The sequence below is a fragment of the Athene cunicularia genome, assembly GCF_003259725.1.
Source record: "Athene cunicularia isolate RWA chromosome 1 unlocalized genomic scaffold, athCun1 chr1_part1, whole genome shotgun sequence".
NCBI lineage: Eukaryota > Metazoa > Chordata > Aves > Strigiformes > Strigidae > Athene > Athene cunicularia.
The window spans coordinates 23,072,533-23,096,083 of NW_020799091.1; the positions used below are offsets into that span (position 1 = coordinate 23,072,533).

The window sequence follows — 23,551 nt, forward strand, 5'->3', positions numbered from 1 at the left end:
TGTAGTGAATGTATCAAACCCTGATCTTGTTTTTGAGGTTTTTACATCACGCAACGTACAGATTTGCCACTTATCTGTTTTTCCCAGAGATTAGAATTTATTTCCTTTTTTTTTTTTAGCTTTGTCTTTAAAGCTGTGATATACAGTGTTCTTAAGTGTAGAAGGATATTGAAAGCTAGTTCTCTTCAGCTGCTGGGACTACAGTGCTTTTGTCTTTTGTTCCTGTATTTTACTACCCTGTGATACACTGTTTAAGATGCAGGCTAATGTTTAAGATTATTGCTTTTAAACTCTGAGTTCTTGTACTTCTGTCCTTGAAAGGTACTGTCTTTTGTTGAGATTTGCAATGTATTTTGTTTTTTTTTTTAATTTTGTTATTTACAGAAACTATACACAGTCTGTGATGTAGCAATGAATATTATTATGTCAAAGAGTACAACGTACAGTTTGGAATCCCCTAAAGATCCTGTACTTCCAGCCAGATATTTTACTCAGCCTGACAAGGTATACCTTGGCATTTACATTTTCTTGAGTTAAGTCTGTTTAGATCTTTGTTAGTTGTAATTCAGGTGGTTGGGGTTTTTTTCAATAGTTTTTGTAACTTCAGTTTTCTCCCTATTATAATGTAGTTGAAAATGTATGTACATATGTATATGTTTTCATAAATATCTATATGTGTACAAACACTGATGTTTCACCTCCCCAATACTGTTGTTCAGGTTTGAAATTTCAAAAGTATAAATGATGTAAAGAAAACGTTTCAGTACTACCTCCAGAATGTGTATATGTTGTTCATTGATTATTGCTCTGATTTTATTCCATACAACCCCCCCCCCTCCTTTCTTTACAGAATTTCAGTAACACCAAAAATTATCTTCCTCCAGAAATGAAGTCTTTTTTTACTCCTGGAAAGGTATGTATGGTGGGGGGGGTGGGGTTTTTTTGTTGCTGTGTTTGAGATTTTGGTTTGGATTGTTTCTGTTTGGTGTCTTTGGGGGTTTTTTGTTTGGTTTTTGTTTTTTTGTTTTTTTTTTTTTTAAGAAAACTAGCATATAGTTAACAGAACACTTTAAGCTTAAGAAAATAGATTGTTTCTGCTCAAAGGGTTTATATACCAAAGGTTAGTGAACAAGTAGAGAGAAAGAAATAGGTAGAAGGGAAAACTGCTGTCTGTGCTGGTAGGGGTAATAATAGGCAAAGCCTGCTGTCTTTAAAGAAAGAGTCCAAAAAAAACCCCACCCCATAATATTTGACAAGTTTTCAAAATAGTTAACTCTCTTTTTCTGCAGAAGACTACAACTTTGTATATGAAGTGACAGCTATGAAAAATTCTAATATAAATTATTTTTAAAACCACGTAAATGAATCTTTGGCAAAGCTGAATACTGTTTTACGGTATCTTACAAGATAACTGGCTTTTCTATGGTTATATTAATTTTTCTTTCTAAATCACTTGGCTAGGCAATCAGCTCTGGTGCAGGCACGTTCTGCAGCCGAGCGAGGGTTCATGGCATACAGGGGGTGTTTCCTGAGCTGGGGAAATCCCAGGGGAGCACAGAGACCTGCCAGGAGCCAGCAGCTCTCATAAGAGAAGAGTGGCTGATGAGGCGCAGGTGGGGCCAGGAGTGATGGCGGCCACCCCCTGCTCCCACAACAGGGAGCTCCAGCCACCAGGACCACTGGGCAAACAGGGCCGGGCACAGCAGTTTGCACGGGAGGGTGCCTCTTCGAAGGAGGGACATTTCACTGGCCGAGTGGGGAGACGAAGTCCTCTTAACCTGGCAACTGAGCACCATTCTGTGACCATCTGCACAGGGCAAGGACGCTCATCATGCCAGACCCTCAAGGCAGAATGGTGGACACTTGTCAGAGAGCAAAGGCTGCAGCTCCAGCTGGGGGTCTGCACCATATACCCCAGTGGTGGCCGAGGCCTCCACCTAGATGGAGCTTCCGAAGGGAGAGGCTGCAGTGCAGGCCTCAGGCTGCAGGAAGGGCATGGACCTTTCTCCTGGGGCAGGGACAGGCAGCAGACCTGCCTGTAAAAGGTGTGCCCAGATAGAGGAGCTCCTGCAGTAGATGCTGAGCTGCAGGCAATGAAAAGGCTGCGTAGCATCAGGGAGGCTAAGAAGGACTTAGGTAACTGGTTCCTAGTGCAGTCTGCTGTGGACCCACAGCCCATAACCAAACAGCCAAAACCCCCTGCTGGCACACACAGAAGGGAGGAGGGCCAATAATGCAGAAGAATGGAAACTTGCAACAGTAAGGACCTGCAGGAGAAAGAGATTTCCCCTGAAGCCTGAGGTGCCCTTGTAGAACTGCTTTTACTGCTCTGCAGACTGAAGAGGAAAGACCTGTCACATCAGGGGGGATGCTGGAGCAGAGTATGGCAGCCTGGCCTCCTCACTGTTTAACGACCAGCACAACTAAGAAAAGGCAAAGGTTGATAGTGGTAGGTGACTCTCTTCTGAGAGGTACAGAGGCACCCCTCTGCTGACCTGATGCACTCTAGAGAGGTGTGCTGCTTATCAGGGGCTCATATCAGGGATGTCACTGAGACACTACCAAGCCTGGTGCAAATCCAGTATTATGCAATGCTGTTTCACGTGGACACTAGTGATACAGCCAGCAGCATTTTGAGGAGTATCAAGATGGGCTACAGAGCATTGGGAGCAGCAGTAAGGGACTCTGGAGCGCAGGTAGTTTTTTCATCAGTCCTCCTGGTCAAAGGGAAGGGGTTTGAAAGGCCAGTTGAATCTGGCAAATCAGCAATTGGTTGTGGGACTGATGCCACAGCCAGGGGTTTGGCTCCTTAGACCATGGAACTCGCTTTAAGGAACCTGGTTTACTGGAGGCTGATGGGGTCCATCTGTTAGAGAAGAGGAAGAGCATCTTCAGACATAGGCTTGTCAAACTGGTGAAGAGGGCTTTAAACTAAAGTTGCTTGGGAAAGGGAATCTCAGTCCATCCCACTTGTACCAGTTTGATGCTAGAGCTAGCAGTGGATGATCCAGAACCTGGAGAGGGGTCACAGATTAGCAGGAGAGCACCTGAAGAGCAGCACAAAGGAGTTGCAGCCAGTAAGTCAGCTTCATCAGGGGCCCAGCTAAATGCCTCTATGCAAATGCACATAGCATGTGGAATAAACAAGAGAGCCGGAGACATGCACACACCTGCAGGGCTATGCTTTTATTTGCATCAGAGCTGTGGTGGGACACTCCTACGACTGCACTGTTGGAATGAAAAGATACAGGCTCTTTAGGAAGGACAGACAGGCTGGGGGTGTTGCCTTCTATGTCAGTGACCAGCTGTACTGCATAGAGCTCTGCCTGGGGATGGATGATGAGCCATCTGGGAGTTTATGGGTTAGGATTAAAAGGAGGGCAGGGGCAGGCGACATTATAGTGGGGGTCTGCTCCAGACCACCCAACCAGGAAGACCAAGCAGATGAAGGCCTCTGTAGACAGATAGGAGTAGCCTCAATTTCACAAACCCTTGTTCTCATGGAGGATTTCAGCCACCCTGATAGCTGTTGGAAGGACAACACAGCAGGCCATCAGCAGTCCAGGAGGTTCCTTCTCCAAGTGATAGAGGAGCCAACAAAGATAAGTGCTATGCTGGACTTTGTTCTCACTAATAAGAAGGGACTGGTAGGGAATGTGAAGCTCAAGGGCAGCCTTGACTGCAGTGACTGTGAAATGATGGAGTTCAAGATCCTCAGGGCAGCGAGGAGGGTGCACAGCAAGCTCACTACCCTGAACTACAGGAGAGCAGACTCTGGCCTCTTCAGGGATCTGCTTGGTAGAGTGGCATGGGATAAAGCCCGGAAAGGAAGAGGGGCCCAAGAAAGCTGGTTAATATTCAAGGATCACCTCCTCCAAGCTCAGGAGTGATACATCCTGGCAAAGAGGAAGTCAGGCAGAAATGCCAAGGAGGCCTGCATGGATGAACTAGGAGCTCCTGAACAAACTCAAACACAAAAAGGAAGCCTACAGAGGGTGGAAGCAAGGACAGGTAGCCTGGGAGGAGTACAGAGAAACACTCTGAGCATCCAGGGATCAGGTTAGGAAAGCTAAAGTCGAGAGAATTAAATCTGGGCAGGGACATCAAGGACAACAAGAAAAGCTCCTACGGATATGTCAGTGATAAAAGGAAGACTAGGGAAAATATGGGCCCTCTCTGGAAGGAAACAGGAGCTCTGGTTACCCGGGATATAAGGGAGGCAGAGATACTCAGTGATTTCTTTGCCTCAGTCTTCTCCAGCAAGTGCTCCAGCCACACCGCCCAAGTTGCAGAAGACAAAGGCAGAGACTGGGAGAATGAAGAACTGCCCACTGTAGGAGATCAGGTTTAATACCATCTATGGAACTGGAAGGTGCATAAGTCCATGGGACCTGATGAGATGCATCTGTGGGTCCGGAGAGAACTGGGGGGTGAAGTGGCTAAGCCACTATCCTTCATATTTGAGAAGTCATGGCAGTCTGGTGAAGTTCCCACAGACTGGAAAAGGGGAAACATTACCCCCATTTTTAAAAGGGAAATAAAGAGGACCCAGGGAACTACAGGCCAGTCAGTCTCACCTCTGTGCCTGTCAAGATCATGGAGCGGATCCTCCTGGAAACTGTGCTAGGGCACATGCGAAATAAGGAGGTGATTGGTGACAGCCAACAGGGCTTCACTAAGGGCAAATTGTGCCTGCTAAACCTGGTGGTCTTTTTCTGATGGTGTTACAGCATTGATGGATAAGGGAATAGCAACTGACATCATCTACCTGGACTTGTACAAAGCATTTGACACTGTCCCACATGATATCTTTGTCTCTAAATTGGAGGGACATGGATTTGATGGATGGACCACTTAGTGGATAAAGAATTGGCTGGATGGTCAGACTCAAAAAGCTAATGTCCAGGTGGACACTCAAAAGCTAAATGTCCAGGTGGAGAGCAGTGACGAGTGGTGTGCCTCAGGTGTTTGGTGCTGGGATCAGGGCTGTTTAACATCTTTGTGAGTGACATGGACAGTGGGATTGAGTGCACCCTCAGCAAGTTTGCTGATGAAACCAAGCTGTGTGGTGTGGTTGACACGCTTGGGGGAAGGGATGTGCCATCCAGAGGGACCTGGACAGGCTTGATAGGTGGTCCTGTGCAAACATCATGAAGTTCGATAAAGCCAAGTGCAGCATCCTGCACATGGGTCGGGGCAATCCCATGCACAAATATAGGCTGAGTGAAGAGTGGATTGACAGCAGCCCCGCGGAGAAGGACTTTAGAGTAGTAGTGAATGAAAACTGACTATGGGCCAGCAGTGTGCACTTGGAGCCTAGAAAGCCAACTATATCCTGGGCTGCATCAAGAGAAGTGTGGTCAGCAGGTCAAGGGAGATGATTTTTTCCCCTCCACTCCCATGAGACCCCACCTGGAATACTGTGTCTAGCTTTGGGGCCTGCAACATAAGGATATGGACCTATGTAAGTGGGTCCAGAGGAGGGCCACGAGCATCTTCCCTATGAACACAGGCTGAGGGAGCTCAGGTTGTTTAACCTGGAGAAGAGAAGGCTCCAGGGAAACTTTATAGCAGCCTTCCAGTACTTAAAGGGGGCCTACAGGAAAGATGGGGAGGGACTCTTTATCAAGGAGTGTAGTGATAGGACAAGGGGTAATGGCTTTAAACCAAAAGAGGGTAGATTTAGATGAGATATTAGCATGAAATTCTTCACTGTGGGGGTGGTGAGACACTGGAAGCAGTTGCCCAGATAAGTTGTGGATGCCTCCTCCCTGGAAGTGCCTGCCTCCATGGTAGGAAGGGTTGGAACTAGATGATCTTTAAGGTCCCTTCCAACCCAAACCTTTCTGTGATTCTATGAAATATGCATTGTATTGAATGGCAATGTTCTTTCTTCACTAAAAGTAAACCCAGCTACTCTTCGGAATAAAATTAAAATCTATTAAAGGAAAAGACAAATTGATTTTCATCTGGATTAATGTGACATGTTCTAGATTACAGGAGAACATTTCATTTGCTACCTTGCAAAAGACACAAAAGTCCATTATCTTCATTACCCTTAATTTTGCTAATGAAACATACGCTGTGAGCTAGTAACTTACTAATAGAGGAGGAATGCTAGTTAGGAAAAAAAGCAGAGGTACTGCAGATGTAGGAAAAAAAAGATCATCTTTCTGAGTAGAAGTTTAAAGCCAATGTTTACTTATTGGAATATATCATTGCTGTATTGCACATTGGAGTAGCGGAACTCCACAGATTAGAGATTTACTTCTTAGTGAAGATGCAGAAGTTTTTAAAACAAAGTTGTGTGTCTTCCAATTTCTGATCAGTAGGCAATACTAAGTTGTCTCATTCAGTTTTTGAATTACAGTCTTGCTAGTTTGTTTCAGACTTTTAGGACATTAAGTGTACTGTGACAATTTTAAACAAGAAACATGTTTATGCTATCATGAAGAATCATGGAATCACTAAATGTTTGAGGGTAGAAGGGACCTCTGGAGGTCATCTAGTCCAAAGTCCCTGCCCTCCCAGAGTTTCCTCATATGAGAAGTGCTCCAGTCCCTTCATCTTTGTGGCCCTTTGCTGGACTCTCTCCAGTAGCTCCGTCTCATGTTTCCTATTTGAAAGTCTTTTGAAACCTAAGGTAGCTTTTATATTATTTTAAATTTTTAGCACCAGGTGCTCTAGCTCCCTTTTTGTTCTGAAGTTGATGTATTTGACCACCAAAAATTTTTAATTCCTTCCCTATCATGAGAGCAATATGAAATGAGAGTTGGTCTAGCGAGTGTTATTTTGGTGAATAGAAGACTAGCTTGAGTTGATGTTAGTGAGGTGGATGTAAGCAAGGAACAGTGTGTGAGGGCAGCAAAGCTTTGAGTGTAGGTTCTGTGATAAGGTAGGAGCTGTTAGTGCAGGCCCTGTTAGTGTTAGTCCCTCCGTAGTAGCAAGTCCAGTCCAGTGTGAATTTGAACATCTCTCTGATTTTTGAGCTCCTGTATCGGTTTATTGATTAATGTTACATTCTAAACTAATAGATGTAAATTCTTAAACTGGATTTTGTTCTCCAAGGTTTATTTTTGGAAAGGATATGCTGTTTTTCTTGTACTCGGTGCAGAGTGAATCTTTGGTGTAAGTGTAAAATTCCCTCTGGCTATAAAAGTATAACCAGCACATCCATGGTGTATATTTCTGAAAAAGGAACACTTAAAGCTGCTATGATGTGCATGTTGAACTTTTTGTTAGCTATCACTAACTTAAGATATAGCTAGAATCTAATATTAAAATAGAAGATAGATCATCCTAGATAATGAGAAATGTAGGGAATGGTCTTTAATTTAACTTTTTTGTATGTGGGTATTTGGCATAAAGGTGTATTCTCTTTAGGAGTAACTGAATTCTTTCAGCTTTCACAAGTTAGTATGAGGTAGAGCTATTTGGCATGTCTGAAAGATAATCCACTTAAATGAATAACCTGAAGCTCACCAGTGTCTGGAAATGTTGGCACCTATTAAAAGCCTAACATTTTTAAATCTGTGCATGAAGTATCAGAATCTTCTCCACAGTATTTGATGTTTGAGACTCATTCATTCCCAGTTAAAACTAGTGTGGTTTGCCATTACAGCTGAGCCAGTTTAATGGGTTCTTTACTGAAAGGGCTATCCTCCTTCTATTTCTGTTTTGCCAGTACAGATGCTCATCTGATCCAAATGGTGAGCTGCTTCAGTCAGCTAGATCAGCAGAAAGCAAACTGAGGACAGAATGTAATGGTACAGGGAAGAATACAGTTTTTGGTGACAGCTAGCTATTTGATTAGAGCTTTGTCAGCTTCCTTCTCATGTCTGTTGTAATTTTCAGATGAAAATGTTTAGTGCTTTATGTTAAAATGAAGATACTGATTGCAGAAAGTGAAATCTTTGAATATTTTAAGCATAGTACATGTTAACAGTATCTAAACCTGTAGCTTAAAATAAAGGAAATATATTTTTGGTTTCAGCCCAAAGCAGCCAATGTTCTTGGAGCAGTTAATAAGCCTCTTTCGTCAGCAGGCAAGCAGTCTCAATCCAAATCTTCACGAATGGAAACTGTAAGCAATGCCAGCAGCAGTTCAAATCCAAGCTCTCCAGGAAGGATCAAAGGGAGGTTGGTAGACAACAAAGGAGCTTTGATATTTCAAGTATTTGTAATGGAAACTTTGAATATTTCTATAATATTTTTCTAAGTGAGAAACAGAATTTTATTATCTTATGTTGAAGAAAAGATATAGTACCATATTGGTATAACTGAAACCATGAATTTGGCTTTCTAACCCCAGAAATAAATTTGCCTTTAAAAAAAATAAAACCCAAAAATCACATCAAGTTGGCTGTAGGAGGGAAGGAGAGTCTCATGTGTTTACTTTCTGTTATTTTTTAATATATATATAACCCCACATACATTTATGTGTGTGTGTGTGTGTGTATATATATATATATATGCAGTTCCTAGAAACCTTGTGGCCTGCTTTTATGTTAACAGCATGTCATAGACAGTAAAGACTGGTCAGCCGTTGAGATCTCACATGACTTCCTCCTCTATAAATTTGTCCTGCACTTTGCTGGACTTCGCAGATAAACATTTTTTGGATTTTAGATTCCTTCTTTGATGGAGAGGGGCATGTACTCTAATGCTACATTAGTCTTCTAGTTATGGGTCTTTAAAAATTAGAGCTCATTTTGTGTCAATTTTTTAGGTTATTTATCAGTTACTGTATCTTTTTATGTTCATTTTTTTAACTGAAAGTCACATATTTTTTTCTCACAGACATTTAGAGATTTCATAGACTGCACAATTCATATTTTCTCACATTACTTCAAGACTGTGAGAAAATGTTATGTTTGGAAATAAGACTTCTCATTTGGTACTTTGTGACTATTTAATATATATTAATAATTGTAGTGCAGTGCTTTACAAGAAATACTTCTCAACTCTATGGAAAGCCCACAGAAGGGCTTATGTCTTACAAGTCATGCAGGTTCACATGCTGAAATACAGTTTTTGGCTAAAGACAGGTTGGAATCCAGATTCTTCTCTATATCCAGTGAAATGAATCTGAGACCACTGCTGTTCTTCTACATCCAGTTCATTTTAAAATATGCTGCACTCACAGCCTAAGATATTCTGTCATCTTCATGATCTCCCCAGTTCATCTAAGTTAAACTGACTGGTGTTTGGAGTGGAGATACCAAAAGAAGAAAAGTCCTCTGGAAGTGATGGCAATGATTCAGTATGCATGGTGTTTCCAACTCAGTCTGACTGAGTCCATTAAGACATTGTATAAAACCTGAGCTTCTGATTACATCACAGTTATTACAGATATTATACTTTTAGGAATGAGAACATCTTTCTCAGTTTATGCAGTGCTGAGGCCAGGGAGTTAAGAGTTTGTATATTTGAATACCACTTTTCATTTTGGTGCATAGTGTATTTGTTTTCATTAAAGAACGTGCATTGTTATTTTAAAATGTTGCTTCTACCTACCCCAGGGCGGATGAAACAAAATGGCTTTTGTATATTACTTTTTATTTGTAGGTCTCAGTGTTTCACATATGCAGATGGTGTTATTGTCCACATTTCCATATGTAGAAAATGAAATAGAAATTAAATTGTTGCCCTAAATAACAACAGAAAGTTGAGGGATGAACTGGTCTTTACCTCACTGTAGGAAAGTGAGCCTGGTTTGGCTGGTCTGTCTGTGGGGATCTTTGGTATGTGAAAATGTATGCAAATGTATACAAATGCTCACCGATCTTTAGAAACTCAGTAAGGCTCTTCTGTTTCAAAAAGTTGCTTATCTTTCTCAGTGAAAAAAGAAAATTCAACTTGGCTTACGATTGACATCTTTGTCCCGAGACTTGGATGTGCTGGCCTGTGATATGTAGTGAGTGAAAGGTTCTTTCTGACAGGCTGTTCATGGTTTAGAAATAGATTTCTTCTGAAGATTGTTGGGTTTAATTTTTTTTAATGATTACCCACTGTATTATAATAATGAGGAGAATAAATGTTTATTCATTCTAGGCTTGACAGTACTGAAATGGACCATAGTGAAAATGAAGAATTCACACTGACTTCACCTTTACCAGGGAAGAAAGCTGACAAAAGGGACGACTCTGATATTGTAAGGGTGAGCTGTTTGGCTGCATTGCAGATGTTTCATTTTAAGTTACCAGGACTTTAAAATAAAAACTACTGTGGTGGTACCTTGATATTGAAAAATACATGCTGAAACATGAAACTGAGTTGATGTTGTAAATGACTGCAAAATGTGTTTAGGGTATGAAAATGCAGTTTAAAAAAATGTTGTTTGTCTGGTTTTCATGTGTACATTACATTACCTTTGCGTCATACTGACAACTTCTGTAAGCTTTCAATGTTATCAGTTATGATTTGCAGAATATTAGTAATATTAACGGGGTAGATTCTGCTAGAGCTAGGCGGATGAGAACTAGTCCACAATTTGTTTCATTCTCAGGAATTGTTAAAGTGTTGGGGACATTGTTCAAATGTTGCCCAATATATAGTAGAGCTTTTTTTGGTATGTGTTCTTGATGTTTGTTTGAAATGTAGCTTTGGAAGAATTAATTTGGTTAGTTTGAGTATGATAACTGTATTGGAGTTTTGGGGGAGCATGTGAGCATGTGAAGCTTCAAATTTGCCTTCAGAGGTTATAAAAAATCTGTATCATACATGGTTTCTTGCTTGTAGCTAGCAAAGTGGTAATACCTCATTATAGTTGATGCATTACAATTCTCGCCTTTTTTTTGTCCTGTCCCATCACTGGTGCCAAGGCATATTCTTTTCTAGCCAGATGTGCTTTGCTATTGCTTACAGCTGTTGAAAGGAACTGTTTGGTTATCTAGAACACCAAGAGGACATCATGATTTGACATTGGATTTAGAAGTTCAGGGAAGGCTTATCTGAATAGCTATATGGATTCTATTTTCTTGTATGCAACTTGTACTGAGAGAAGTCAGGAAAATGCTTGGTTCTGAATGCTAGGTACCACAAGTAGAAGTTGCAGCGTGATTTTAAAGCTAGCTGTGCGTAATACGGTCTTCAAGAGGCTTTCAGGGTGAGCTAGCTAGCTGATACTTATAGACAAATACAATCCAATGTGATGTAAAATAGTCTTAATGATTAATAAGCACACTGCCTGTGCTGTTAGATAAACAAACTGTTCTGAGAGAACACTGAACCCTGAGAGGTAGCAGAATGGTGTCATTGCTGTGCTTTTATGGTTTCAGGATCATTCAGGAGACACTGTGTGTGTCTGTCTGAGACAGGTTTTTAGTGAATGACCACTAACCAAGGCCTTTGAGATTGGTAGGCCCTTGAAAGTGATAGCCTTGTCCTTGCTAATTATTACTGATGGATTTATGTATTTATGTAGACCAGTAATGCTAAAGGTTCCTAATGAGGATAGAAAAAATTATTTGGATCCTCACTCAGATGTAGTGCTTTAATATGTTAATGAGGTTATAAACAGGCTAAATATTGTCTCAACAGATTTTACACCTATATCAGAATGCAGAAAAATAAATCACCAGAGGAAATTCTAATTGCATTGTAATTCTAAGAGTACTTGAAATAATAAGAATTTCACATTCAGTGGTAAATTTCAGTTCTTTGTGCCTTAGTAACAGTTGGCCTTCTGTAAACTTCATAATATTTGGGATATGCATGAAAAAGTAATAATACAAACAACATCAGGTTTGTTACAACTATTTTTTATAGAATGCGTTAAGGATGTCCAGTATCTGATGGCACTGCTGCTTTATTTTTTTGACTGTGTCTGATATTTCTCTTTTCTCCCATTACTGCAGTCTGTTGCATTTTTCTAGGTTGCTTGGGGCATAAGCTAATGAGTAGTAAAAACATCCTGACTTTTTGCTTGTCTTTTAGTGTAAATAGGCATGTTATACTGTGATATCTTGTTGGAAAGCCAAATCAGCTTATAACAAAACAAGAAAAATCAGTAATCTCTTGTAAAAAAAAAAAAAATGACGCTTCTGATGCTTCCTGTATTGGTATGTCACTTCAGCTGTAAACCTTGAAAAAACTGAGCGTTCAAACAGCTGCTGGCATGTAATTCATGCCTAGAAGCATTAGGGTGAACTGCTAACCAACAAAGCTAAGTGATAAAACAATAGAGAGTTCAGTATTACATGTACTTTTGAGGGCACTTGTATTTCACTTTGAATATGTAAGCAAGCTGCTTAAAGTCATTGATTCTGAACTCATTTTTGGGTTTTGGAGCTCAAGAGCAGATTATAGCAAGCATTAGCTGAGAAGCAGAATTTTAATTGGGGAACAGAAAGTCCATGTTTTAAAGATTGTCCAGATTACAGCACAGAGTAACACGTTAGTTCTAAGGTTGTGGGACAATGTTTAACCTGAGGGAGAAACTTTGAAACTTGGCTACAACTGGTCAAAGCAGCTGCAATGACAGATGTCCACAATCACTGCAAAAGGAAATAGAACAGACAATAATGAGCATGTCACTCATCTAGATCAACAGTTTTGTCACTGAAATCATGAACTGGCAGGAGATGTCATCCCCGCTCAAACATTTTTCTTATTTTTTTTCTAGTACAGTTCTTGTACTTCAATTTCTTTTACTTTTTTCCCTCATATCCTTTCTAGCTTCATGCTTTTCTTGACCAGGGTTTATGGATAAAGTGCAGACATATATTTGTAAGTTGACATCTATCTTATGTCACAAAGGAGGTGTGAAAGTGTCCTGGTTTTGACCAGGATGGAGTTAATTTTCATTGGGGTGTTTCATACCATGTGATGTCATGCCCAGGTAAGGGTGTGGCTCTCTCGGGCACCCTCTGCTCATCAGTCAGTGTTGTTGCTGTGAGGGGTGGTTGCTGCCCTTGTAAGCCACTGCGGCATTTTACCCATTTCTTTTTGAACTCACTATTGTTACTGTTGTTCTCTTGTTATATTTAGTAAATTATTTCTTGTTATTCAACCCACGAATTCTCTTCTTTTGTCCCTCCCCTATCTTACCAGAGTGGGGAGGGGGAGGTGAATGGACAGCCATGTGGCATCTGGCTGCTGGCTGAGTTCAAACCTCCACAGAAGGAAAAAAAGAATCAGTTCTGGGTTTAAGTGGTGTAACTGTCGTTTTGTAGATTAAATTGCAGTGTGACAAATACTAATAAATGAGTGCTTGTGTGTGTTGAAATGTAGTAGATAGTGAAATAAACATCCGTGTGAAACTGAAATACTGTAAATATTTGGACTTATAGACCATTTCATGGTCCAAAAAGAAATAGTCATGGTCCCCATGAAATGGTAGGTGGGTACATTTTTTAATTTTCCCCCTGGTAGGTGTTGGTTGGAGCAATCCTTCTGGCCCTAATACCTGCTTATTGAAATCTTTGAACTGGTTTATGCTCTTTACTGTGCAATTTAGAGAACTAGAGCATAGAAAGGTGAAGGAATAGTTTCTGTTCTGAAAGCTTATGGTTCAGAAATAGTTCTACCTTTCTTATTACGCTAGAGGGAGGAGATGCTATCAACAGGGATCTTGACAGGATTGAGGTGTAGGCCCATGTGAATCTCATGAGGTTCGACAAAGCCAAGTGCGAGGTCCCGCACCTGGCTCAGGGCAGTCCCAGTATCAATATAGACTGGGGGATGAATGGATTAAAAGCAGCTCTGCAGAGGAGGATTTAGGGATGCTGATGGATGAAAAATAGGATGTGAGCCAGCAATGTGTGCTTGCAGTCCAGAAAGCCAACTGTATCCTGGGCTGCATCAAAAGAAGCATGGCCAGCAGGTCAAGGGAGGTGCTTCTCCAACCCTTTACCACTGCTCTGGTTAGACCCCGCCTGAAGTACTGGGTCCAGATCTGGGGCCCCCAGTGCAAGAAATACAAGGACCTGCTGGAGCAGGTCCAGCAGAGGGTCACAGTAAGCGGTCAGAGGGTTGGAACACTTCTGTTATGAGGACAGGCTGAGAGAGTGGGGTTGTTCAGCCTGGAGAAGAGAAGGCTCCAGGAAGACCTTATTGCAGCCTTTCAGTACATCAAGGGGGCTTCTAAGAAGGATGGCACCTGCAGTGACAGGACAAGGGGCAGTGGTTTTAAACTGAACAAGGTTAGGTTTAGATTGGACACTGTCACGTCCCGCTCCAGCGAGGGGGACAAGTGACTCAGATTCGCAAATCCCCAATTGGAGTGGACAACAAGTCTCCAAGTTCAAGCATTTATTAACTACCTACAATGCACTAATTGAACACATGATATACTGGCTAAGTACAGAGCAAGCTGTGGCAAGCAATATAATATGCTTTACATTTCTTAACAGAAAAAAGGAAAAGAGGGAGATAGAGGGAATGGGGGAGTACAGATCACCGGTCTAGGTTCCTGCGCTGCTCCTGCCGGCGAGGATTCCAGGAGGCAGCTATCTTCTTCGCTGGCATCCGTCGTCTTTGCTTCACTGCTCTCTCCAGACGGGCGAGGGGGGGGGCAGGAAGAGGGAGAGAGAGAGAGAGAGAGCCCTTTCTTCTCCCCTTTGATTTATACCCACTTTCCTTGGGTCCGTCCCCTAGGTCAACCCACAGACCTACGTATCCCATGTACAGGGAGGGGTAAGGTGTTTCATGGGATGATGTCACTAGCATGATCATGACAGCCCTCGTTAGCATATTGAGGGGTGTCAACTTTAATATGCATTTCGTGGATAATGAAGCAAAGTTCATTCACCGGACACATGGCCCTTGAAATCTGCCCAGGTGCCCCAGGGCAGAGCCGTCCCGTCTCCACAGGGCTCTCTCCCCCAGATACATCGGGCAGCCTTATCAGCTTCGGCCTCCACAGAAAGCACCCTGTGACTCATGGTTTTGTCTTGGGAGTGTTTGAGGCAAATCTTCAATCAGCCTCAACTTTTGCTTTCCCAGGCTGTTTGTCTTAATTTTTCACAGGCCTGGTTGCTCGGCTCTCACAGACATAAGGAAGAAATTTTTACAATGAGAGATACAGGAACAGGTTTCCTAGAGAAGTTGCAGATACCCCATCATTGCGGGCGTCAAGGCCTTTGGGGCTTTAAGCAATCTGATCAAAGTGGAAGATGTCCCTGCCCATGGCAGGGGAGTTGGAATGAGATGATCTTTAGAGGTCCCTTCTGACCCAAGCTATTCTGTGACTTAACAATCAGTTTTTTTGCTGTGAGTCTTAGTACAGCTTTGACATCAATGCTTTGGCAGCTACCACTAATTCCTGTAGTTCAGCAATTATAAATTCAGGTTGTCCACTGTCGTCTTTGTTACTGCCTTGCTGCTGCCAGCATGGGAGCCAGGCATAAGCACCCTGCAACTCACAGACAGGGCTGAAGCCACAGGTCAACAGTTCCCATCCTCTATATCTTTATATTTTTGTATTAATAAAAACACAGTTATGGGTGTTCTAGGCAATTGTGTTTGTCATAGCTGAGGATACAAATGAGGAAGAGCTTACACACCTCAATGTTTTAACTGCTCACCTTTGAAATAATCTTTATCTCTTATCTGACATTTTATATGTATGCATGTGTTCATACTTCTGCAAAGGTTTTTGAAACGGATGTGGTAGACAATCTTAGTAGACAACTTGTGTAACTTGAGGACTCTTGTTGGGTGAAGTTTCTGTAGCTTTTGTGTACGTGACAATTTAGTATAGCAGCTTAACTTTTTAATTTAAAGATGTAATATTACCTTTTCAGTCAGAGGTGGAGAAGCCTAGAGGAAGGAAGAAAACAGCTATCACAGATTCAGAAGAGAAACTAAGCATAGATGACCTAAATAAACTGGGTCAAGAGCAGAAACTTCGAAGTGGTCAACGGGGAAGGAAGAGACCTGCAGTTGTTTCAGAATCTGATGAAACACAATGGCAAGAGGAAAAAAGGCTAAAAGAAGATGTAATAGAAAGTGAGGATGAACAGAACAGTCCACCAAAGAAAGGGAGAAGAGGACGCCCTCCCAAAGCAAATAATGGGGGAACACCAAAGGAAGAGCCAGTAGCAAAGTCATCAAAAAGGAACAAAAAAAAACAGCCACCAGCAGCTGCAACAGAAGAGGAGGAGGAGGAGGAAGAAAGGCAAACTGAAAACATTGAACAAAAACCAAAGGGCAGGCAAAATCGGACACCGAAAAGAACACAGCAGAGGTAAGTTCGTCTTCTTGTAAGCTGCATCTTTTTTATCCTTGGACATTAGTTATAATTTGATACTTTGCAATTTGGGTCTTCCTCAAAACAGAGCAGAACCATCTGAAACTAGTACAGTTGAATCAGCACAGTCTACGCCACAGAAAAGACGAGGAAGGCCATCAAAAACACCACCATCACAGCAAAAAAAAGTGTAAGTGGTGAATATTTTATAAATCTGTGTTTAGTGAAAATTAAAAATATGCCTCTGTGCCCCCAAACAATCATTTACTGAAAATATTTCAGAATACTTTAATTGACAGTTAAGAAAACAAATTGCCATTGTTATTTCTAAAATGTTTTCCCTAGCTGCTTCTCCTAGAACATCTCAAATGGGAGCAAGAGGCTACGAGTAAGTTTAACATGCTCAAATAGCATATATGTAGCTTTGCTCTTCTAGGTGAGAAGTCAATAAAGCACATGAGGGCCTTGAAGATAGGGCCTTAATAGGACTTCAAGGAGCAAAAAGTGCTCCCATTTATTCTGGATAGTGAGGAAGAATCAAATGGTTACTGTGGAGAATTAAGTTTATTCTGATTCTCCCTAAGTTAATGTTCGTTTACTTTCTAATTTGTGGCCTTCTTATTATCCACTTGAATCATTTCCAAATTAATAAAATGGGCTACAGTCTATGAAGGGTAGTAGCTCTTGAAAATTCTGAGGCGTATTAAGCTCCAAAGTAAAGGTAAACTCTGTGGCTAGCTTCACTTTTTTTGTGCCTACTATTGGAAGCTACAGGTGTATCTACCTTTTCTGTACATGTATATGCAATATATGTAAAGCAGAGGTGTACAAGTGGGCAGGACTTAGTTGTCCACTGGTATCAAACTGCAGCTCATGGAACAGATTTGCAAGATACTTTTCCAGAACCTGGTGATAAATTCCTTAGGGCACTTATTTACACCTATCTTCAGTCTGGCATTTTGTATTGCTCTGTTGCTTTTCTAGCTTCTGGACTTAGTTAGCATTGTGTTGATCTTCCTCTGGCAGTTTAATGTACCAATTTGCCTGTCCCCGGAGATCTTCTGTACTGGATATCTTTGCCTAAACAAGCTTGTACCCTCAATTCAGATTCTAGTTTCACATTGGATTGCACATTCTGGCATTTTGCATACACAGTATCCCAACCTTTCCAGTGTTCTGGTTTCCCACCTCAGGTCAGACCTCTCCCGTTCCTTTACTCTGTAACCAGACACACAGATCCCAATATTGTCTTGGTTACTACAGAAGTCACTGCTACGTGTGCAGTGGAACAAGAGTTAGAAATTGCTACTGTCACGCAAAGAAGACGTGCCAACCAGTTATTGTTGGGTGATGTGCTATGTGGCCTTTGTCAGAGATGTCCTTCAGTAAATAATGAGGTAGCTTCTGATTTACTTCTCAGTGAGATCAGTGAACTCAGTGTGTTTCTTTACACATTTTAAACAGAAAGTAAACTGTATCAGCGCACATGATCAATAACAGGCATGGCTCTTGTTCATGTGTATATACATTATTCCTGGCCTGATGAGCCCAAGTAAGTTGTCTCAGGATCCAGAGTTGTTGGGTCTATTCTAGATCTCATTCAAAAAAAAAAAAAGTGTGTATTTTTTATTTTTTGTGATCAGACCACCCAATTTTTACTGTTTTTTTTCCAAATCTGCAAGAAAAAGGTGAGACCTCAGTAATTCCTCAGCCTTCACAGTGCCTTGTAGTCTGACCTTTCTCCCTTTTCTTCACACATACAGCAGTTTCAACTAAGGGGAGTTGGTAGACTGAGCAGCACTGTGTTTGCCACAAGATAGAATGTATTTAATCCAAATGCTTAAAGCTTCCTGGGCTCCTTGGTGATGGATTTGGCATAAGAATTTGGGATTTTACCTATGAGGTGATACTGTATAATCTATTTCTGATAGCTCATTGGGTTCCAAATTAGTGCATGTGAACTTCTTATTTTTGTAATATGTGAAAAGATGAACCTAACTTCTGAATAATTCTTCTGTTTTCAATTCTGTTGCTTCTATCAGTCTTAGAAGGCTTGATTTGGGCTAATTTGTATTGTTTCTCAAAGGGTGTCATGTTGGTTGGTTGATTGGTGCTGAAATGCCCACTATACTATATGCAATTCAGAGATTTTATTTTGTATGGATCTTGGTGGGGTTCTTGGGACTGAAAATTCCCACCACATCTGTGGTTTGATGCTGTCAAAGGACAGTTGTTTTGGATGTGTATGCCCCCACTGGGAATTGAATTCTGTTTGTTGTCTGTCTGGAAAAAGAGTTTCTGGTTTAATTTAATCCAAAAAAGTCACTTAGTTTGGGTGCACCAAGACTGTGTCTGCAGTAAGCAGGATGATTCAGTGATTTGATTCTAAACTGTGTTAATGACCCAAACCAAAATGGTAATGTAGGTGCAGTTGTGTAGTTTTAGAAGTGTATCTGGTTGGCGGCTTTTTTTAAGGTGTTGGAGGGACTAGTTCTCATTTTAAGCAAATGGGTGCTTCTTGCATGTGGTTCAGTTCCCATGACTAACACAGACAATTTAAGATATTGTTGACTGATTGTTCTTGATTATCCTGATTAAGGTATTGTTATCCTGATTATCCCTAGCTCTTAGCATGACCTAGCTTGGAAGATTTACATTTAGGTTCATTATAGTGTTAATTTTATAAATAGCAATATGGGTTCTTTAAGCTCTGTAAAAACATAAATGCAGTTACTCAAATTTTATTGTGCATAAACTCCTATAGGAGTACAGATATTCATGGAATTAATAGGAGTTTAAAAAAGACAAGTATTTAGTCTTTGGCTGTTTGGCTTTTCCAGTTCACTTGTTACTGTTTTGTCAACCTTCTGTGGCTGTATTCTGGCACTGAAGAGAAAAACCTGTCTTGTCTACAGAAGCAAAAATTGTTCAACTTTGTGTTCTAGCCCTCTATTCTAGAAGAATTTGGTTTTCAAATGCTCTTGTCCAGCCTCCTAGTTCCACTTCTTCTGTGTATGGATGAGCTAGATAGGTATATAAGATACAAATATAACATGAAACTTAAGGCTGCTGTTCTTGTAAAATAGAATGTTTGCTCTCATACAGTTTATACATGTGCAGGCCTATACACTGTGAAACTGATCTTTATTTTTGTTCTGATTGCAGCCGTGCCGGACGTTCCAAACAAGCAGCCAGTAAAGAGAATGAATCTAGTGAAGAGATGGATGTATTTCAGAGCAGTTCACCTGTCAGTGATGACATTCCCCAGGAAGAAGTAATGGAAGAAGAGGAAGTTTCCACAATCAATGTAAGAGAAGTACCTGTGAGTCTTTGTGGTATCCTCTGTGTACTAGTGTTCAGAGAATGACTTCTCCTGTTCTTAAAACTTAACCTTCCTCCTTTAAAATGAATGAGGCGGTTGTCAACTGCCACTCTTCTGTAGTGATGCTGCACTGTAGTTTCCCAGAGAAGCTGTATTTCTTAGAAAATGTCACTTTTTGTCAAGCATCTTAAATTTTCTGTTCTGTACAGCTTTTGTTATCTGTCTGCCTGAGTTGTGTAGTACCTCATGGAAATTATTTTCTAGGTGTCCATTCTTCTCAGCTAGACTATAATAGTGAATAATGTTTCTTTATACAAAACAGGAACACAAAATGAATCATACTGGAAAGTAAGCGTCCAATCTTGGAGCAAAATCCTAAACCAATTTCTTCTTCTTACCAGTATATGCAAATACATCAGAATAAGTTTTTTATATTTATTTCATACAAATATATTAGTAATGTTAGTAGTAATACGAAAAATGTAACTGTGAATGCCTTCATGCTTTTGGACACATCTGATCACAGCATCTGAATATATGAACACTCTGAAAAAGGAAACAAGATTATTTTTGAATACTTGAAGGATGCAGGCTCCATAACAAAGTTATGTCCTGGTCATTGACTAAGATTTGTACCTGTGATAAAATGAGTAATGAATGACACTGTATACAGTTATTCAAATATTGTTGTGAGACTAAGCGTTTTTTTCCATTATGAAATTTATTCTTGAATTTTTCTGTAAAACACATTTAAAATACTTTTTTTTTCAAACAGGTCCGTCGCAGAACTTCCAAAAGGGAAAGGCGATGAGTGAGCATGTAGTTATCAGCCTTCCAGGTGAAAGCTTTGAAGAATGCTTTTAATATAAAGCTTGAGACTGAATGAAGCTGTTAGTGCACAAATGGGGTTGCTGAAAAAAAGACAAAACCTATTTTACTTTTACTGCCCCTGCATTTGCAGTCCCTAGGTCACAAGCTTTAGCCACACACATGTTGATATCATTAACTGTGGATTTTTGTGAAGTGTAATGTGCGCTGGCTTTGTAGACATATGAACTAAAGAAGAAAACTGTAAATAGTTCTTTTTTTAATGTTTCTGACTTCTAAAGTGCTTGTATAGCTTTTATCTGCGGCTTTAAACTGACAGTACCCCACTGTTTATTGGATCTATTGATTTTAAAAAAGAACAGAGGTTGTGGAAAATTGATCTCAAGCAATATCTGTCAGTGTTCGTATTTGTACTCTTGTTGACATTTAACTGTGAAAAAAAAATAATCAGTTGAACAAATAGTGCCACTTTCTTTTGCCACTATTTGTTGAAAAGAAGAAATAAAAAAAAATGGTTTTTGTTTCCTTCATGAATCTAACCTAGTGTTTACCTTTAGGCACCTACCTATCATCAGAGGTGCTAAATTACGTCCTCTTACAGCTGAACAATGTTGGATAGAGTAATACAGAGATGCAAATTGTGAAAGAAGTTGTTTGACTTGTTTTACACCTCAGTATTGATGCCAGACTTTTCTGGACTTCTAGTGGCATTGAAAATTCAAAAAGGATTTAAAATATTTTAAGTTTAAAAGTGTGTTATTAAATAATGTACCGAATACCCTACCCATTTTATCTTCCCCTATCAGTTTTTATTAATCTACTGTATCAATAAAATTCTGTAACTGAGTTTTTAATAGTCTAGTATGTTAATGTGTATAGATATTTCCTTCTGAACATGATGTTCACAAAGAGCAAATTATTACTACATTATAATATGAAATCTGATATATAAACATTAGTGAAAATACAGTTCTTATTACAATGTAAAGTTAATCACAAAGAAAAATTTTATTGATGCAGTGTGTCTTTATAAAGCTGTTCTTGAGAGCCAAGTGTTTTGTATTTTATAGTGAAGTTGCATGTTTATGAAAAATGTGCTGAAAATGGGATGTAATGTTTTTTTGGAAACTCGTATCTAGCAGTAGTATATGGTAGGTTGCCTCATGAGAGAACCTTTTATTGAGAGTTTATTGTTCCTTTTTGGTTTTGTTTTTTGAGCCAAATTTTTTTGGTATGACAAGCTAAGTTTTTGTTGAATAACCAGCTGTTGATTATTGCAGTCAAGGTATTCAAGATTTGAATGAAGCTCCATTTTTATTTCGTGCTATCACAGAGAGGTTTTTTGGTTTGTGGTTTTTTTTAGGTATAATCTGCAAAAAAATAGAAACAAAATACTTAAGCGGTATCCTGTATGCAGTTTTACAGTTTACAAACTGTCTTTGAACCAAAATGTATAGGTTACTACACTATGCTTAGCCAAGCACATAGTATAATTTCAGGTGCTGTTCTCCCTCTGGTTCCCTACAGTTGACAACATGTGAAAAAATCAATTTCTAACTTGAGAAAAATTTATCTTATTGAATAATGGAGCATTTACATATAATCCATCCATAAGTAAGTTATAGCTGCAAGGTGGCCTATAAAGATTAGAGGAAAGGCTAATACTAAAACACAGATTTACCGACTTCCAAACTAGTAAAGAAACCTTTAAAATTTTTCCATTATGCTTTTTTTTTTCTTAACCAGTGAAAAAAGGTATTACAAACAATTAGATTATTCTGCCTCATCTTAACTACAGATGCACCCCACGCCCAGTATTCAGCTTTTCAACATTTATACCTGTAGATATGGGGGAAAAGCTGCCTAAAAAGGCAATTATGGTTGATTTGAATTGACTTTGAAATAGTTGGCACCACAGAACTGGCCTACTTATGCTTCAGCAGTGCAAGTGCAAGTTGTTGGAATTTTTTAATGGTATAAAATGATCGAAAGCTACCTTTATATTTTCCTCTGACAGAATTGCACTGAAAACATTTATGACAGATTTACCATGAAGTCCATTTTATATAAAAATATGAAAAATTGATGCCGAAACTGCTGCAGACTCTTGAGGCTTTATGTGCATAAACATGGTTAGGTTAAACTTCATCGAATATTGATGCACATTACTGATCATAATGTTTAATGTCAATTTAAAATATAGTTTTGCAATTTAAATGTTGATTTCTTGGGTTTTAATGTGTAATTCATTATTTCTTGAGAAATAGGCACAGCAAATATTTCATTCTTATAGTCAAACCTCTTCTAAGTTCATTCTCATCTCATATAAAGAAAATGAATATTTTATGTACTAACATTTTGAGATCTGCATACAGTAGCTACAGTAGAGTATAATTATGTATAAAAGATGAATTGCTAACATTCAGTTAGCATGCTCTTCTGCAATGATGTTAAGTTTATAAAAATGTACTGTATTACATTAAAAGATCAAATTGAACTCACTGTAACAAGTTCCAGTATGAAATTTTTGTGAGATTGCCGAAGTATCTTGCTGTACTTTGCAGCAAGTTAAGCTAATTTGTGTTATATTTCCTTTTCTTGCTGCAGTGCAACAGGAAACTTTCAGTGATCTGTAGATCATATGCAAAATGCAAGGAGTGACTATGATCTTGATACTAATGTTTAAGAATAATTCACTCTGATTCCAGAAAAATGGGATCTTTCACTTGTCACCGAGATAATTAATATTAGGGCTAGCTAATCCACTAATAGGAAGAAAACATGAAATTGCTTGAAAGTTCTAGTGTGAGTACATCTATTCCACCTAGGATGATTTAGAATCCTGTATTAACTATACTTGACTCTGCCAATTGACTTTCTTTTCTAGCAAAATTGAACCTTTTCAAGTATTTTGACATTTGCTGTTTTGACATTTTGATCTATGTGAACAAAACCATTAGAATTTACAAAAAAGCATTCATATTAAAGAAATTTCCACTGAAAATAAATATGCTCAATTTGTGAGTAACTTGCAGAAAACATAGACTTGAAGATTAAATACTGCATTCTGACAAGAATTTATCTGATATTCTAAAAAAAACCCCACCGCCAAACTTCACATAGAGGTGTGTGTTCCGTTTTCTTGCTATTTTTTTGCACGTGTGGGCTTTGACAGATTATCAAAGTCTGTTTTTGTGAACGCACACAAT

General features: G+C 39.7%; 1 protein-coding gene across 4 annotated transcripts in view; it reads left to right on the forward strand.

Moving 5' to 3' along the window:
* PDS5B (PDS5 cohesin associated factor B) overlaps positions 1 to 23,295 on the forward strand; it is a 97,023-nt gene extending 73,728 nt beyond the window's left edge. Inside the window, exons 27-34 of one of the 4 annotated variants that reach the window (XM_026844483.1) lie at positions 385 to 504; positions 851 to 913; positions 7,994 to 8,139; positions 10,054 to 10,159; positions 15,747 to 16,189; positions 16,281 to 16,382; positions 19,358 to 19,499; positions 20,290 to 23,295. In XM_026844483.1, the coding sequence (XP_026700284.1) occupies positions 385 to 504; positions 851 to 913; positions 7,994 to 8,139; positions 10,054 to 10,159; positions 15,747 to 16,189; positions 16,281 to 16,382; positions 19,358 to 19,499; positions 20,290 to 20,325 (1,158 nt within the window). In that variant the 3' untranslated portion in view covers positions 20,326 to 23,295. The remainder of the gene's footprint in view (positions 1 to 384; positions 505 to 850; positions 914 to 7,993; positions 8,140 to 10,053; positions 10,160 to 15,746; positions 16,190 to 16,280; positions 16,383 to 19,357; positions 19,500 to 20,289) is intronic. The other 3 variants (XM_026844494.1, XM_026844503.1, XM_026844513.1) reach the window with 3 other exon arrangements.
* The last annotated feature ends 256 nt before the right edge of the window (positions 23,296 to 23,551 follow it).